The sequence below is a fragment of the Drosophila guanche genome, unplaced genomic scaffold, assembly GCF_900245975.1.
Source record: "Drosophila guanche unplaced genomic scaffold, DGUA_6, whole genome shotgun sequence".
Classification (NCBI taxonomy): Eukaryota; Metazoa; Arthropoda; class Insecta; order Diptera; family Drosophilidae; genus Drosophila; species Drosophila guanche.
The window spans coordinates 9189383-9204699 of NW_022995743.1; the positions used below are offsets into that span (position 1 = coordinate 9189383).

The 15317-nt window shown below is 48.5% G+C and overlaps 7 protein-coding genes across 8 annotated transcripts; 2 read left to right on the plus strand and 5 right to left on the minus strand.

The window, feature by feature from the left end:
- Positions 1-528: 528 nt before the first annotated feature.
- Positions 529-3492, minus strand: LOC117587958 (synaptogyrin). Of its 2 annotated transcripts, none has more exons than XM_034278974.1 (5): positions 2878-3492; positions 2007-2238; positions 1806-1945; positions 1557-1727; positions 529-1488 (listed from the first exon to the last, which is right to left on the minus strand). In XM_034278974.1, exons 1-5 carry the CDS (start codon positions 3004-3006, stop codon positions 1432-1434), a joined length of 729 nt encoding a protein of 242 aa, XP_034134865.1. In that variant the 5' UTR covers positions 3007-3492; the 3' UTR covers positions 529-1431. The 2 variants fall into 2 exon arrangements, with proteins under 2 accessions (XP_034134865.1, XP_034134856.1); XM_034278965.1 differs by having other exon boundaries at positions 529-1487; positions 1553-1727.
- A 507-nt stretch (positions 3493-3999) lies between these two features.
- Positions 4000-7222, plus strand: LOC117578698. The gene is made up of 2 exons (XM_034264343.1): positions 4000-6760; positions 6822-7222. The coding sequence occupies exons 1-2, from the start codon at positions 4108-4110 to the stop codon at positions 6983-6985; spliced, it is 2817 nt and encodes a 938-aa protein (XP_034120234.1). The 5' UTR covers positions 4000-4107; the 3' UTR covers positions 6986-7222.
- LOC117578711 (probable enoyl-CoA hydratase, mitochondrial) lies at positions 7148-8571 on the minus strand. Its single transcript, XM_034264361.1, has 4 exons — positions 8455-8571; positions 8272-8395; positions 7367-8088; positions 7148-7300 (listed from the first exon to the last, which is right to left on the minus strand). The coding sequence occupies exons 2-4, from the start codon at positions 8372-8374 to the stop codon at positions 7235-7237; spliced, it is 891 nt and encodes a 296-aa protein (XP_034120252.1). The 5' UTR covers positions 8375-8395; positions 8455-8571; the 3' UTR covers positions 7148-7234.
- Positions 8572-8584: 13 nt separating this feature from the next.
- On the minus strand, positions 8585-9757 carry LOC117578709 (low-density lipoprotein receptor). Its single transcript, XM_034264359.1, has 2 exons — positions 8890-9757; positions 8585-8833 (listed from the first exon to the last, which is right to left on the minus strand). The coding sequence occupies exons 1-2, from the start codon at positions 9626-9628 to the stop codon at positions 8649-8651; spliced, it is 924 nt and encodes a 307-aa protein (XP_034120250.1). The 5' UTR covers positions 9629-9757; the 3' UTR covers positions 8585-8648.
- Positions 9758-9960: 203 nt separating this feature from the next.
- On the minus strand, positions 9961-12462 carry LOC117578701 (rac GTPase-activating protein 1). The gene is made up of 4 exons (XM_034264347.1): positions 12209-12462; positions 11209-12142; positions 10355-11142; positions 9961-10299 (listed from the first exon to the last, which is right to left on the minus strand). The coding sequence occupies exons 1-4, from the start codon at positions 12285-12287 to the stop codon at positions 10226-10228; spliced, it is 1875 nt and encodes a 624-aa protein (XP_034120238.1). The 5' UTR covers positions 12288-12462; the 3' UTR covers positions 9961-10225.
- A 105-nt stretch (positions 12463-12567) lies between these two features.
- Positions 12568-14065, plus strand: LOC117578704 (nedd8-activating enzyme E1 catalytic subunit). Its single transcript, XM_034264351.1, has one exon. The coding sequence runs from the start codon at positions 12622-12624 to the stop codon at positions 13972-13974; it is 1353 nt and encodes a 450-aa protein (XP_034120242.1). The 5' UTR covers positions 12568-12621; the 3' UTR covers positions 13975-14065.
- On the minus strand, positions 13965-15254 carry LOC117578707 (enoyl-[acyl-carrier-protein] reductase, mitochondrial). The gene is made up of 2 exons (XM_034264357.1): positions 14986-15254; positions 13965-14925 (listed from the first exon to the last, which is right to left on the minus strand). The coding sequence occupies exons 1-2, from the start codon at positions 15194-15196 to the stop codon at positions 14066-14068; spliced, it is 1071 nt and encodes a 356-aa protein (XP_034120248.1). The 5' UTR covers positions 15197-15254; the 3' UTR covers positions 13965-14065.
- Between the last annotated feature and the right edge of the window lie 63 nt (positions 15255-15317).

The following is a 15317-nucleotide window of genomic DNA, read 5'->3' on the forward strand; positions in this document are numbered from 1 at the left end:
AGATTTACTCTGGTACAATATTGTTCACAAGTGTCGGGGATTTTGGATTAGTTCCTCTGGCGGTTTTTGTGTCTTTTGTTTTTGTTTTTGTTTTTGTTTTTGTTTTTGTTTTAAATACGAATATGAGTAATACGATAATTTTTGTTGTATTTCTATCATTTGAACGCACACGAAAACTACATGAATAATTTATAGTATATGTTTGTGTTTATGTATATAATATGTATAAGGTATGTATACATATTTACTGAGATTTCCTTTTGCTTGTGTCTTGCATTAACTGGTAATTAAATGTTTCGATTTACAAATACAATACAATATGTTTTAGTTATAGTTTAACAAATACTTGCAGTAGTTTACTTGCAATTTGCATTAACTGAACAGCTATGTAATCAATATGCCACATATCGTATGCGTTACATCATTTATTTGCATTAATGTTTAGGCTACAAATACAAATCGTTGGCTAACAATTTGTTGCTCTCTGGTGCAGCTCTCCCCTCACACACATAACACCTCTAAATTGTGTTTTAGTTTAGAATTTACATTTGTTTTTTGGCTGCTAATTAATTAGGTATTGCGTTTTTCTAACCAAGCGACGGCCCCTCTGCCTGTGCCTCTGCCCACGGCCCTGGCCTGGCCTTAAGACTACAATAAGAGTATGTAGAGTACTTTTGTTGTTGGCTATTGGATATGTGATTTGAGCAGTTCTCTCTCTCCTCTCTCTCTCTCTCTCTCTTCTTCATCATCGTCTTCTTCTCGTTTATTGGCCTCTCTTTGCTGTGAATGCGCGGAGTGTGTGTGTGTGTGTGTGTGTGTGTGTGTGTAAATTTATCTAAAACTGCGCCTGTGGTAGCTGTGGGAACTGTGACTGTGGCAGGACCAGGGCCTGGGCACAACTGAAAATCGTTATAGATACGTTTCGATTACATGTAAACACTAAATAACTAACAACGTTGAAAGCATATCCGAGTGTTCCTATCGGGACATACATATGTATATGTAATTATTTGCATTTGTATATCTGTATATAGCAACAAATTCGCACTACAAAAAACTGCACACTCAACTTAGGGGGCTAGCTTATAAGTTATCATCCTCATCTTCATCTCCAGCTATCTCTTATTATTCAGATACATACGAATATATATTTATACATATTCTCTTCTTTCTTTTCTTGTGGCTAAAGCATTTGCTTGCTGCTGCTGTTGCGACTGCTGCAATTTGTAGTATTACTTTGTATCGTTATTGTTTCTGTTACTGGTTTATATGTTCGTCATCGGTGTATATGGTAAAAGCCAAACGCTTTGTGTGTTTTGCTAGTAGTCGTGTAAACCATTTGCCATTCGCACTACAAACAAAAACCGAAGTAAGAGCAGTAGGAGGAGGAGGCAGGAGAATGCAGGAGTAGGAGCTGCTGTGGAAATTCCCTTAATAGGTGGGCTGCTGGTACTCCATGCCAGCCTGTTGCTGTGGCTCCATGCCGCCTGTAGATGTAGATGCACCCACAATGTGTCAATTAATCTCGTATTTTATCTCATTCAGGACTCACCCTGCTGCTGGCCCTGGCCGAAGGGCGAGGCGCTGTATTGATCGTTGTCATTGTCCATGGCATACCCGTAGGCCTGCTGGTGCACCACATTGGCGGGGTCTGTCTCGAAGGCCGAGGTAAACTCATCTCCGGCGCCAATCAGGAAACGTTTGTAGGCCATCAAAGCACACAGGGCCTACAAAATGAAGAGAAAGGATTATTACATAACACCGCCGGCATATAGTACGCATGCAGACTGCTTGCAGGCACCCACCCATGTGGCAATCGAGAAGAGGCAGAACCAAATGGCCGTCTTCATGCTGCCTTCGCCAATGCCGAGAGGTGCTGGCGGCGACGAGCTCCACTGTGACCACAAATACAAGAACGCCACAAAGTACATGAAGGTCCACAAAGCTGCAGAAGATAAGCAAATGAAAATGTCACAGGATATGGCATATGAAGGATCCCTTCTTACCGGAGAAGCCCAAATCGGCCATGACATAGCGCTTTCTGCTCTTCACCGACGACATCCGCTCGAAGAGAAACTCGCCGCCCATGAAGCCCATGGAGGCCAAAAAACCGAATACGCCCACCATGTTGCCATACTTGCAGGCCATGCCATCGCCATTGTAGAGGCAGTACTCCTTGCCCTCCTTCTCCGCCCAACCTTCGGAGGAAATGCAGCCAAAGACCACCACTGAAAAGAGCTGCAGAATGGAAGAATCCAAGAGGTTTCAGTTTTAGAGTTACACAGCACTACCACATTCGCGCATTATCCCACACCATCATATGTGGGTCACTCCCAACATCCATCTCCCTCTCACGCACTCTTTGCATTGATTTCCTTAAGCAGGTGCATTAAACGAAAAGTTCAAGTACACAAAAAATATGTTAAAGCGTATGTATACAGACTGGGACAGACTTATGTTTGTGACCCAATTCGCGCTGAAGGCCAAGTTTAGTTTGTTTGGCCAGGAGGCAGGCCTTGGGGAATGGGGACATTCCTATGATGGGTTGGGGGACGATGGTCCGTGCAAATATTACGTACACTCTCGTGAAAAGCAAACTATCAGTGGCCTCCTCCCCAACCTCCGCTAACCATCAAGCCAGTGCTATAAAAAAGATAAGCCTTGACGGTGCCCGTTATTGCATTTAATTATAAACTTTTTATGGACGTGAGAGTTTTTATGACCATCCTGCAGCTGATCCAATAAGCCACCCCCCAGACAGGACTATAAACAAATCGGAACATCCCCACAATCGGTGAGGAATTCATGTATCTGTGTGTGTGTGTGTCCCGCAATCCCAACCATTCACAGCAATTCCCAGCACCGCTTGACACTTACCCAGCAGAGCGCCCTGATGACTACTTGGGGCTTCATGGCGAACGTGAGTGGATCGAAGGCGCCGCCCGCCTTGCCGCCCCCATAGGCGCCGCCATTATTAATGCTGAGTATCTGGTTGAGCATGTCCATGCTTGCAGCCTTTGATATTCCCTTGTCACACTGATGATGGTGATGATGATGGTGACAGTGACGCTGACGCTGACGGTTAGGGCTCTTCAGTGACGAGGCGAGCTCTTTGGTCGCTTTTCACGGCCTGTTGTGAAAAATCGAATGAAGCCAAGGGCAAAGCGCGGGCGTCTCGGCCGTTTGTGTGTATACACCGAGCACCAAGATGTCTGTCTGTCTGTGTGTGTGTCGTACAATATCTCTCACTATAGTGGATTACAGCACATCCGATTCGGACCACAATAAAGATACTTGAAAAATGTCCTTTGCTCTTTCACGCACTTCACTTAAAATCTCTTCACACACGGCCTGTTCTCTGGGGGCGCGCACAAAATATTCCGTTTATTTGTATTGTATTACTGCATAATTAATGAACAAATTTCAAGGGCCAGATTTTCACTTTTACTTTTTTTGCTAGCTTGCTTTCTCTCTCATCTCTCAACGGTAGAGCCTCAGTACTCAGATGCGCCAAGTTTTCTGTCTACCGAAACCAGGGATGATATTCGAATGGAAACGATAAGAAATCATTCCTTTTTTGTTGTTCGACATATTATCTAGCAGGCAGCTTTTGGCAGTTGAATACTCAGTGCTTAGAAAAAATCGATTTAAACATCGATATAGTCGATTATTAAGTTCCAGATTTAAAAAATCAAATAAATTCTTAATTACTTTTAGCAACTTTGATGTGTCATCAGCACATAGCGATAAGGCTCATCTATTTAACATATTTTTTATCAAAATTTGTATTAGAAATTGTATTATTAGGGCTTTTAGGAAGCAAGAAGCATTCCCGCTGCAAAAATGGTTCGAAAAAATACCCAGAAATATACCAAAAAATATACCCAAGCATACTTGGCCCCACTCTTTTTAGTGCGTATGTACGTCAATGTCCGTATATCATATTCCTCGATTTTGATATTCTGTTTAATATTACTGTCAAGCTAAGACTTTCTGGCCTGGACATATAATTTTATCGGATCAATTAACCAATTCAATGTCAAAATATCTATCTTTTAAATACATTTTTGCACTAAATTGTTTGTGGAAAGAAAGCTTCTTGCTAAAATGGATCGCTTTAAAAAGAAACGGGAACTGCCCGTTCCCATGCTGCTGGACAGACACTGTCTGCGCCAAGTTATTGCCACCTACATGGACAAACTGTCGCAGAATCATCCACAGGCAACAATGGGACATAGCACACCCTCCCCTTGCTTTCAGAGGGAGTTTTCTATGCTGTGGTACTTGGACAACTTCTTTGACGAAGTAAAGCACTGCTTCGTTGAGTGTAAAGCTAAGATTAGTCCCGAAGCAGAGGCCTACGCAGCGTGCTGCAAGAGCAGACAACAAATGGAACCTCAAATCAAAGCACAGAGTGACGCCAAAGTGAACATAGAAGAGGCTTCGAGAGGCCGCGGTCGTCGTCCATTACGTGACAAACCAAAGTGGAGCCTTGAACACAAAAAAAGACTTAAAGATGAGCAGAGAGACATAGAGGGACTTCGGCCAAGGCAGAAACTGACGAGTCAAGCCGGGAAAGGTGTCCATGCTTCTGGTCCTTATCGTGATCCAACGCCCGATCCGCCGCCAATGCAGGAGCCGGAAGAGAACCAAGAGAGGAACGAATTATATGAAAAGAACTTGATGAATATGTTTCCCCATAACAAATCGACTGCCTCGATACATACGCCCTTTGGAAAATACACGGAAAGCGATAAAGGCAAAGAGGAGTCGCATCAAGCCCACGATATATTCGATAAGATGATTAAAAGTGCGGCTGCTTTGGTGTCAGAGCACCATCCGTTGCTCAAGAGCACCCACGCTTTGATCACCGCCAAGGATGTGGCGAAACTCAAGGAGCGTCGACAGCCACATGTGCCACAAAAGGAACACAAAGCACACGCGATGAAGCCGAAGGGGAGGAGCTGGTACACAAAACCCTTAAAGGAAATGCTGCAAGGCAAAACCTTTTCAGAGAAGATTCCTTTGCTTAAGAGCTCGCACCGAATGCAGTTGGGCAAGGAAGGGGATTCCAAGAGCAAGACAAGAAGAGACTTAAGACTTAAGAAAAGAGCTTCAGGTAGCTCCAAGAATGAGGATAGCTCCGATCAGGCAGGGTCAGGACTGAAGAAAAGATCGGAGGGTAGCCCCAAACATGAACGTGACTCCAATCGGAAGCGAACGACGGGGAGTCAGCGAGAAGGGAGGAACAGTGTCGACAGCTTTGCCAGCGTCAATCTGGAGACCTTCATCCAGGAAAGAGAGAATGCCAACGCCGACAGTGAGATGTCCCTCAAGCATCGGGAGAAAAAAATCAACATAACAGAGCCAAAGTTTTCGAAAACCTTTGGTAAAATGCTTCAGGGCAAGGCAGCCGCCATACCAGAGCTCCACCCGGCTCTGAAGAGCTTCCACCACATGCCCACAGCCACTGATGAGGCATCGACTCCACCCACGCGATCACACGGATCAAAACACGGAAAAATCATTTCAGGGATACCCGCACACATTCAGGCAGCCATGCACATGCCCGCACACGCACCCAAGAGTGGCCGGAGACCCATGGAGGACAGTGCGGATGTGAGCTCGATTGCCTCGATCCTAAAACTGCCATCTGAATTTGAGGATAAACCCCATCAAATCAGAGGGCTGCCCGACAACAAAACCTGGTACAAGCCCATCAGAACGAAATTCAAATCTTCGAGAAATATACCTCGTCTGGGCAGGCAAAGGTTCGCTGACTACGTGCCGGAAAAACTCATACCCTACGCCTCCCACATTGACTCTGATGTCTTTCATAATTTGTATGTGGATGGGAAGGGTTCACATCCGACTGAGAAAAACACAAAAATAAAAAACTTTTCTTTTTACATCAAGAACTCCAAGCCGGATCGTAAAATAATGAGAAGAGAAGGCTCGAAGCACTCCATTGGCTACCTGTCGCCCACGAGAAGTCTCCTCAGCCGTGCCAGTTGGCTGAGCAGGAAAAGCTCTCACAGTTACACAGAAAAAGGATCAGTGATCAGCCTAATGGATATGGCCAAGGCTGTGCTGCCCGAGCAGAAAAAAGAAGTGAAGGAAGATGAAGTGTTCGATGAATTAGACTTTGTGTTCGGAAACATGCCAGACCCTGTCCTTAACGAGGTGAACACACCCTCGCCCATGCTATCAGTGACCACATCCAGGCGACAAAGTAAAGTTGTGCAACGAACGGAAAATACCAGCGAGGAGAGGGCCATGCTGGAGACGAAAATCAAGAAGCTCATGGAACACTGTGCCATTCGGCAGATCCATCAACCCAAGGCGAAGCGTAATTTTGTGGCCGAGGCCATTCACCGCACCTATGTACCCCCGCCACACAAACACAAGAAACCTGATCCCAGCAAAGCGAAGCAGCGGCCCAGAGACAAGTTCCCCACCACTGTGGAGCTGCTGAGAATGCCTAGGACCATCAAGGGGCCAACTGTCTACGAGAGGAGCCTCCAAAAATACCCGTCCGAAAAGTCAACAGAGTGGGACTATCCGCTGTTGGAGCCGATAAAGCCTCTAAGGATACGTCGCTATTCAAATCGCAGCCCTGCTTACATTTGCATGGACAAACAGCTGGAGCAGAAGAAAACTCTCGAAGAACTGCCAAAGGTGGATGAGCGGGAAGCTGGAGATAGCCAAGCCATAGATGGAGATCATTGTGATTGCAGCATTTGCAATCGGCTCGGAAAGCGTACGCATTATACATATTTTAATTCATTTTATTTCGGATCCTTCATTCTTATATCGTTTAGATAAACGGGAGCCGGACTCCCCACTGATCAAGCGGTTAAAGGCCCAGTCGCGACGTCTCGAACTTCGTGCTTATTACCGTCAAATGAGGCGTCGAGAGCTGCAGAAAGGCCTGCAAGCGACTCCTGTAGCTACCTGCCCAGCGCAGACAGCGAACTGCTGCTGAGTGCGAACAAAAGAAGCACCTTGGGGGCACCTTTCATCATACAAAGCATGGGTTTGGGTGGCCAAAAGGCAGCCCGGAACTCTGGCTGCCAGGTGGGAGCATATTAAGTGCCTCACCTGGCAGCCAGATGGCCAGACTGCCTCCGCCATCCTTCGAGTGTGCTACAGGTTTAAACGTTTTTATTTGCGTACAAATAATACAAGTGATATAAATGCAGTGCTGGCTGGGAAGACTTCAGAAAAGTTGAGTTTATTCGTTGGTGAAGTTGGCTGGGCGCTTCTCCGCAAAGGCAGTCATGCCCTCCTTGCGATCGGCCTGCGGAAAACAAAAAGAAACGATAAGATTACAAAATAGATACGGGCACACGAGATGTCCCCTTACCGTGGAGAACGTGGCGTGGAAGGTGCGACGCTCGAACTTCAGACCCTCCTGGAGGGTTGTCTCGTAGGCCGTGTTCACGGACTCCTTGCACAGCTGGACAATCAGGCTCGAGTGTGTGCCAATTTTCTCGGCCAGTTTGATGGCTTCGGCGAGCAGCTGATCGGCTGGAACGACTTTGCTGGCCAGACCCAACTTCTCGGCCTCCTGGGCGCTGATCATGTTGCCAGTGAGGCACATCTCCATCGCCTTGGACTTGCCCACAACGCGAGTGAGTCGCTGGGTGCCGCCAGCTCCGGGAATGGTGCCGAGAGCGATCTCAGGCTGTCCAAACTTGGCCTTGTCGCCGGCATAGATGATGTCACACATCATGGCCAGCTCGCAGCCACCACCGAGGGCGTAGCCGTTCACAGCGGCAATGATGGGCTTCTGGGTGCGGGCCACCTCAACCCAGTCATTGAGGAAGTTGCCCTGAATGCACTGCGAGTAGGTGTTGGGCAACATCTCCTTGATGTCGGCGCCAGCGGCGAAGGCTTTCTCACTGCCAGTCAGCACAATGGCGGCGATGTTCTTGTCCTTGCCAAACTGCTTCAGGGCGATGGAGATTTCCTTCATGAGGCCATTGCAAAGTGCATTCAGAGCCTTGGGACGGTTCAATGTGATCACAGCCACATTTTTCTTCTCTCCCGTAATATCGGTCTTAATGAACTCCCAGTTGCTGGCCGCTGCGGAGTGAAAGAGATGGCCTTATGAGGTGATCTGATTACGCAACAAAAGAATGTTTGTGAACGGTGGTGATGGAAAAAACCACGAAAAGTCGAAAGTGCCGGCAAAAGTGGAACTGGAATGATCTCTTACAGCTGTTCGTTGCAGTTGTGGACTTTGCTCCCCATCCACTTGATACTTACTGGAAGCGCTGCGACTGAATCTGGTGGCCACCTGTGGCTGTCTGGCGGCAGCCTGGAGCATGCTCTGGGTGCGGGAAGCGAAGATCTTTGCAATGTTGGCCATGTTGAACGAAACTGTTACCGGCTGCAAATGCAATTCGTTATCTAATGATGCTGGAATTAACTTTGGAGGCTGGTGCTTACGCTTGGGGCACTGGAACAATAATGTGGAGCTGGGGGCGCGAGATAAACATGATTCTAGTAGCAAAATAAACGACGTCTCACAACACTAGTGCCACGCCCGCTTCGCAGCACTAAACTGTTGCTGTTTAAATTTGGTTGGAGCTTCAGTACTTTACTTTAGTTTTAATAGTTTACAATTGAAGAACGAGATTCTTTTAGACCTTGGCTATGTCCGACTGCTTTGGAGGCCTGTTGCCTGTTGTGTCTACAAGCCAAATTTGCTCTTCATGCGGCCTATGGCGGTCATCTCTGAGCACTTTGTAGATGAGAATCAGCAGGCCGGCGACGATCAGTAAGGAGACAATTGCTATGACCAGGCCAAAATCGAATGATGTGGGAGCTGCAAGTAAGTGATTATTATAATATGCATTAGCTGTGGTTCAACCTTTTACTTACTTTCGCAGTATGGAAACAGATGCAGCCACATGGGTGCATTGCAGATATTCTCTTGCGCTCCTTTGACCGAATGATCTGCTGGGCAATCATAGTGAATCCTCGTGTCGTTGGGTACTTTCGTGCCCGCATGAAGGACTGCATTGCTGGAATGCTTTATTATTAGATTGGTTATCTGTGGCACGACGCACTCGTCAGGCAGGTTTCGCATTGACGTTGTCGATGTCCCCAGTAACATGTCGTTGTCTGTGGATGCTGTTGGGTTTATTGTGGAGCTGACTATGGTGACGCCCTCGCATAAGGTGGCCAACTCATCATCCCCATCCGGACAATCGTTCTTTCCATCACAAAGTCTCGAATACGGTACGCACTGGCCGGACTGGCAGTACATCTCCCAGTTGTCGCAGTTGGCCTGTTGCATCTGGGCCCGGCACAGCCATCTTTCCTCATCGGATCCATCCACACAGTCGTGCTGGCCATCACAGACGGCCGTGCTGGCAATACAAGCGCCATAACTGCAGCGGAAGCTGTAGCCAGGACACCAGACTTTGCCGCACAACTCGACGGTCTCATCGGAGGCATCCAAGCATTGGGCCCTGCCATCGCACAGCTGATCCAGTTGAATGCAATCGCCGCTACCACAGCGATGCGAGCACTTAGTGGTGGTGTTGTGCGCTCCAGAGCTGGCCACACAGATGAGAAGCAGCAGCAAAATGGAATGGTTCTGATGCGCGCTGTTCATTCTGGCTGGCTTTCGGTATAGAGACTGCCGATTCCATTTGATATTTCAAGGCTATTATGGCGGAATCCCCACTAGCATGCTAAAAACCCGTTTGATATGACGATCTCATGGGCTTTTCAAAGCGCCTTTAACGATTACCTTCCGTGTTTGTGTGTGTTACAGCGCATATTATTAAATTTGCTTGTTTATGTAGTATCAATCTCGGGTTATCTGTTCCAACTCTGACGTTTGCAAATGCACATGAATTTCAGCCCGAAACGGGTTCATTTTGACTAGAACTCGGAACTCGGGTGGTGCCCACACAATCGAAAGCGCTTCTGGGGGGAGTTCGATGACTTTTTCTGATGAGTAATTATACTTTATTTCTCATTTTGAGTAAGTATACTTATGCTATTGTTAATAGAGTCTTCTATTTTATAATTGAAATGGTTAATTATAAAGAAAAACCTTCTCTAGACAGTGTTAGTTGGATGCACATACATATACATAACTACAGCTCGTTGTGTATGGCTGCTGGCCGGAAACAAAAACTGAAATACTTTTAGTAAACTTAAGTAACGTGTCAATGGGGCTTTCGGCGAGGAAAGGGACCTAAGTTTATTTCTTGTGGGCAGATGCAGTCGGCGTTCCGTATAACTTGCGCTTCTTCATGGTGCCCTTGAAGGGAGTCGCTGCAATAAATGCGCTGTCAACATTGCAGTGGCTTAAGTTCAGCGATCTACTCACCATATATTGATAGCAAGTCCTTGTTGCTGCTGGGTACTCGCTTCACAACGGTGGCTGGCGCTCGGGGCGAGTCTATAACAATATATTGCTCCCAGAATGCGATTGGCAGCTCGAGCAATGCTTTCATCACCTGCTTCTGCGTAAAGACCTCTGTGTAGATGGCATGTTGATCGGGATCCGGCGAAGAGTATCCCACAATGGTGGGTCCAAAGATAAGCGAGAGGTTGTCGATCGGCATTTGCACCACTGGGCATTGCGCGATGCGCTGGAAATGCAGAATTAGGAAGGCCAACGTATCCCGATTGGCCTGGGGCATCTGCTTTACAGACTTGTACAGCATTTCCTGGGTCATGGAAATATCTGGATTTTGAACAGCATTGGCAAAATCTTTCCACTGGCCGGTGGGGATGAGCGGCTCGATGAGAGACCTCAGGAAATCTTTCACACAACAGCATAGCACATAGATATCCGTGTTGCCCAAATGTGGCGTCGCCTTTCCACGCAAAAACTGCTCTTTGAGGGCTTTGTACTCCCGCTCCGAGGAGGACAAGCGATAGAGCCCCACTTCGTTGAGGCCGCGTGCCTCAATCTCATTCACACAGTGCACAATCAGTGCCGGAATCATGGGAGTGATGGACGGTGCAAAGTCACTGAGGTAGCCCGTCATTGTCTTGGTCGTGGGTGTACCCGATTGGGGCACGCAGCTGACTGTGAGCAGATACTTGCAGTCAATGTGACAGCGCACTGTGCAATCCCGACAACGCAAGCCGGCAGCTCCGAACCGAATCCTGCAAGAAGAGTGTTTAATACATAAATTTGTGGGGGGTAAAATGGTTAGTTTATATTTATCCTACCGCTTTTGGCACTGCACACAGGTGTCACCGCGCAAGAACGTCTTCTGGGTGAAGGTGTGATTTCTCATCAAGGGACGGTGCTGACCGGGAGTACACGATTCGGCTAGCACATGCGAAGCCATGGCATTCAGGGGAGTTAGGGGTGGAGCTGTGGCCTCCTTATGGGCGGAGCGTCGAGGCGTGTATACCGAGCCATCAGCAATCCTTTCAGGGCCACCCTTCACTGGCAGCGACTCAATGGTAGACTCTGCACGGATCACTCCCTGCCCATCCTGGGGTATGGTGACCTTGGTGGTAGCACAAAAGCGCTCAGCGCCCTGACCCACATTCACTGTATGCTGCTCCACGCCTATGCCAGCACCAGAGCGCCGCATCTTTGTTGTAGTTGGCGTGTGCGCCGACATGCTGCCATTCAATCCGGTACTTATCCGCGACCTCTTGTTGCCCACACTGGGGATCGGATTCTTGGGTAACGAGGGTCGATGCTCGCGCCACGACTTGGACCGGCGCACGTCTAGAAAGTCGTCTTCCGAATGCGTGATGGACATATCGGACAGCATCGAGCCTGTGGAATTGATGTCTCCATAGGATCTGTCCTCCCTAACAGCGTTCAGCGACTTACGCTTCCGGGATGACGGCAGTGTGTGAATAAATGCCAGCTTATCGCGTGTCTCGTTGTTCAGATTGCGCTCGTGCCGCAACAGATCAGCCACAGCCATTATCTTGTTTTCCATGGCATCCCTGTCGTGCTCGGCCAGGCGGCGAGCCTTAATCTCCATATCGATGATGCGGCGAGCGTGGAATAGTTTGCCCTCCAAATCACCCATCTTGACTAGGGATTTATCAAGCTCATTTTGTATCCGCGCCGTTTCCGCCGCATAACCAGCGCACTTTTCATGGAACTGCTCAAACATCCGCAGGAACCGTAGAAACTCTGCAATATCAACCTATAGCTAACGTTCGTTCCACACACACACTCAGATTTGAGTAAATAACTCACCCTCCTCGGCGGTGCCGTCGGTCAGCACTTGCATGCAACGCCGCAGATCATCAAACGACGCCAGAGTCGAGAGCGTCATTTTCACTGTGATCCTTTTAACTGTAGATAGATATATCCGAACAGGTGATACTCACGCGCTGATTCAGCCTGATTTGATACAAATTAGTATTCGTATTTGTGAGTTACTTTAATACAAGTGACAGGCACGCTGCAAGGGACGCTATAATTTTTTTCCAAGTGCCGTTGTTTTCAATTTAACCCAGCTGCTATCGATAACACGCGGCCTCAGGGTTGCATGCTGCTCATTGACAGGGCTGCACTACACAATTTTGCGTATTCGCAGCGGCCTACAGCACTAGTACATTTGTTTTTTTTTTCCTGTTTTCGAGATTTTGATTTGAAGCAGCACGAAAATGACGGTTCCTTCGCCCAATCCCGCCCTCGGGTTGCACAGCAAGCGCTGGAATGGTCTGCGCCACATACTGGAGCGCGAGGGCCCATTCTGCAAGGATGACTTCACAGCCTCGGCCGACAACTTGGATTTCTTGCAAACGAAATCCAAAGTTTTAATCATCGGCGCCGGCGGTCTGGGCTGTGAGCTGCTGAAGGACTTGGCACTAATGGGCTTCGGAAACTTGCACGTGATTGACATGGACACCATAGAACTGTCTAATCTGAACAGACAGTTCCTGTTCCGACGCACGGACATTGGAGCATCGAAGGCGGAATGCGCTGCGCGTTTCATCAACGGAAGAGTTCCCACATGCCGGGTCACGCCGCATTTCAAGAAAATCCAGGACTTTGACGAGTCCTTCTACCAGCAGTTTCACCTGATAGTTTGTGGACTGGACTCGATTGTGGCACGGAGATGGATCAACGGCATGCTGCTATCGATGCTGCGCTATGAGGATGATGGCACCATAGATGCCAGCTCAATTGTGCCCATGATTGATGGCGGCACGGAGGGCTTCAAGGGCAATGCTCGTGTCATTCTGCCAGGCTTCACAGCCTGCATCGAGTGCACTCTCGACCTGTTTCCACCCCAAGTGAACTATCCGCTGTGTACCATTGCAAATACTCCCCGATTGCCGGAGCATTGTGTGGAGTACGTGAAGCTGATACAGTGGGATAAGGAGAGCCCCTTCGGTGTGCCCCTGGATGGAGATGATCCCCAACACATTGGCTGGATCTACGAGAGAGCACTGGAGAGGGCAAACGAATTCAACATAAGCGGCATCACCTATCGCCTCGTCCAGGGCGTCATCAAGCACATAATTCCTGCCGTGGCCAGCACCAATGCGGTCATTGCTGCTGCCTGTGCTCTGGAGGTCTTCAAAATGGCCACCAGCTGCTACGACAGCATGTCCAACTACCTGAATTTCAACGATCTGGATGGCATTTACACCTACACCTATGAGGCGGAAAAGTCAGAGGGCTGCCTGGCATGTAGCAACAAGCCACAGCTGCTGCCCATCGGGGATGCCAATACCACCACCCTGGAGGATGTCATCAAGTTACTCTGCGAGTCGCCTCGTTTCCAGCTCAAGAGCCCCGCTCTGACCACAGTGATGAAGGACGGCAAGCAGCGCACTCTGTACATGTCCACAGTGAAGAGTATTGAGGAAGCCACCAGGAAGAATCTAACACAATCCCTGGGCGAATTGGGACTCCAAGATGGACAGCAGCTGACCGTGACCGATCCCACCTCTCCCACAGCCATGACTCTGCAGCTCAAATATCATGCAAACGAGGTGGAGATGAGCTGAATCATATTCAATCACAAGAGAAAACATAATGTGTTTTGCATACGGCCATGTGTATACAATAAAGCCAAAGGCTAAGCCTCAATTAATCTAATTAGTTGCACATGTCCAAGATGAACTTCTTGCCCGTGAAACCCTTGAAGCTGAGAGCAGCTGCTGCTGCTGCCTTAAACTTCTCCAGCGGCACCATCTCATGGGTGGGAGCCACAAATTTCTTCTGTTCCATTAGCTCGAACAGTTCCTTGAACATTTGTTTGCGTTCGGGCGTATCGTAGTTTTCCTTGGACCAGCGCGTCATCCAGAAGCCTCTAAATGCAATATCTTTGAAAATGAGTGGTCCAGTAGCTACCGTGACTGGCTCCCGGGACATGCCACCGTAGGTGACCATAACGCCGCGATCATCCAGATGGCGCGACACTTCCGTGGCACTTTTGCCGCCCACACAATTGAACGCCAGCTTGGGGCGCTTAAATTTGCCCGTTTTGAATATGTCGCTGGTGCGAACCTCTGCCTCTGTGAGCACCGCCGTGGCACCCAGGCACTCCAGCAGCTGCTTCAGCTCGGATATCTCCGGTCGGTCGCGGACAATGCCAATGCTATTGATGCCCCAGGAACGGCACAGTTGGTGGACAGCCTGTCCCACAGCGCTGTTGGCTCCATTCTGTATGACCGTGTCCCCCGGCGACAGTTTGACAAAGTCCTTCAGCATGCGATAGGCAGTGCACGGATTGACAGTGACGGTGGCCGCCTCTGCCAAGCCAACATTTTTGGGCACGCTCATAAGCTGATCCTGATTGTAGATGGCATGTGTTGCCCAGGTCCCCAGCCCGGTGGTCAGCGAGATGACGCGTTCTCCCGCTTTTAAGCACTTGACATTCTCACCGACACAGATGACCTCGCCGACAAGTTCATTGCCGGCAACGGCTGGAAATTTTGGCTTGACCGGATATTTTCCTAGCGATTAGAATACAGGAGTTATAATCTGTGTGGCCACCAGCGTATATATTTGCTCACCTTGAATGGTATTAATGTCCGCTGGGTTGATGGGAGCCGCCAATATCCTCAGCAGCACTTGCTTATCCTTGGGGTCGGGCAGCGTGTCCTCGACCAGCTGCAAAACATCTTGTGGCTCTCCGTGTTGGGTGTATTTTAAGGACTTGGCCACAACAGACATTTGCCGACACCAATGGGCGACGGGCCCTGGACAAAGCGTTTGACGCAACATTATTTATAAAATAAAAATTTAATTTGCCTTAGAATTTCAGAGCAGTGTTGTATAATGCTTGCTGAGAACATACGATACGATGCGGCGCCTGTTGCACACTAGAGCTCTGTTTTGGCGCTTG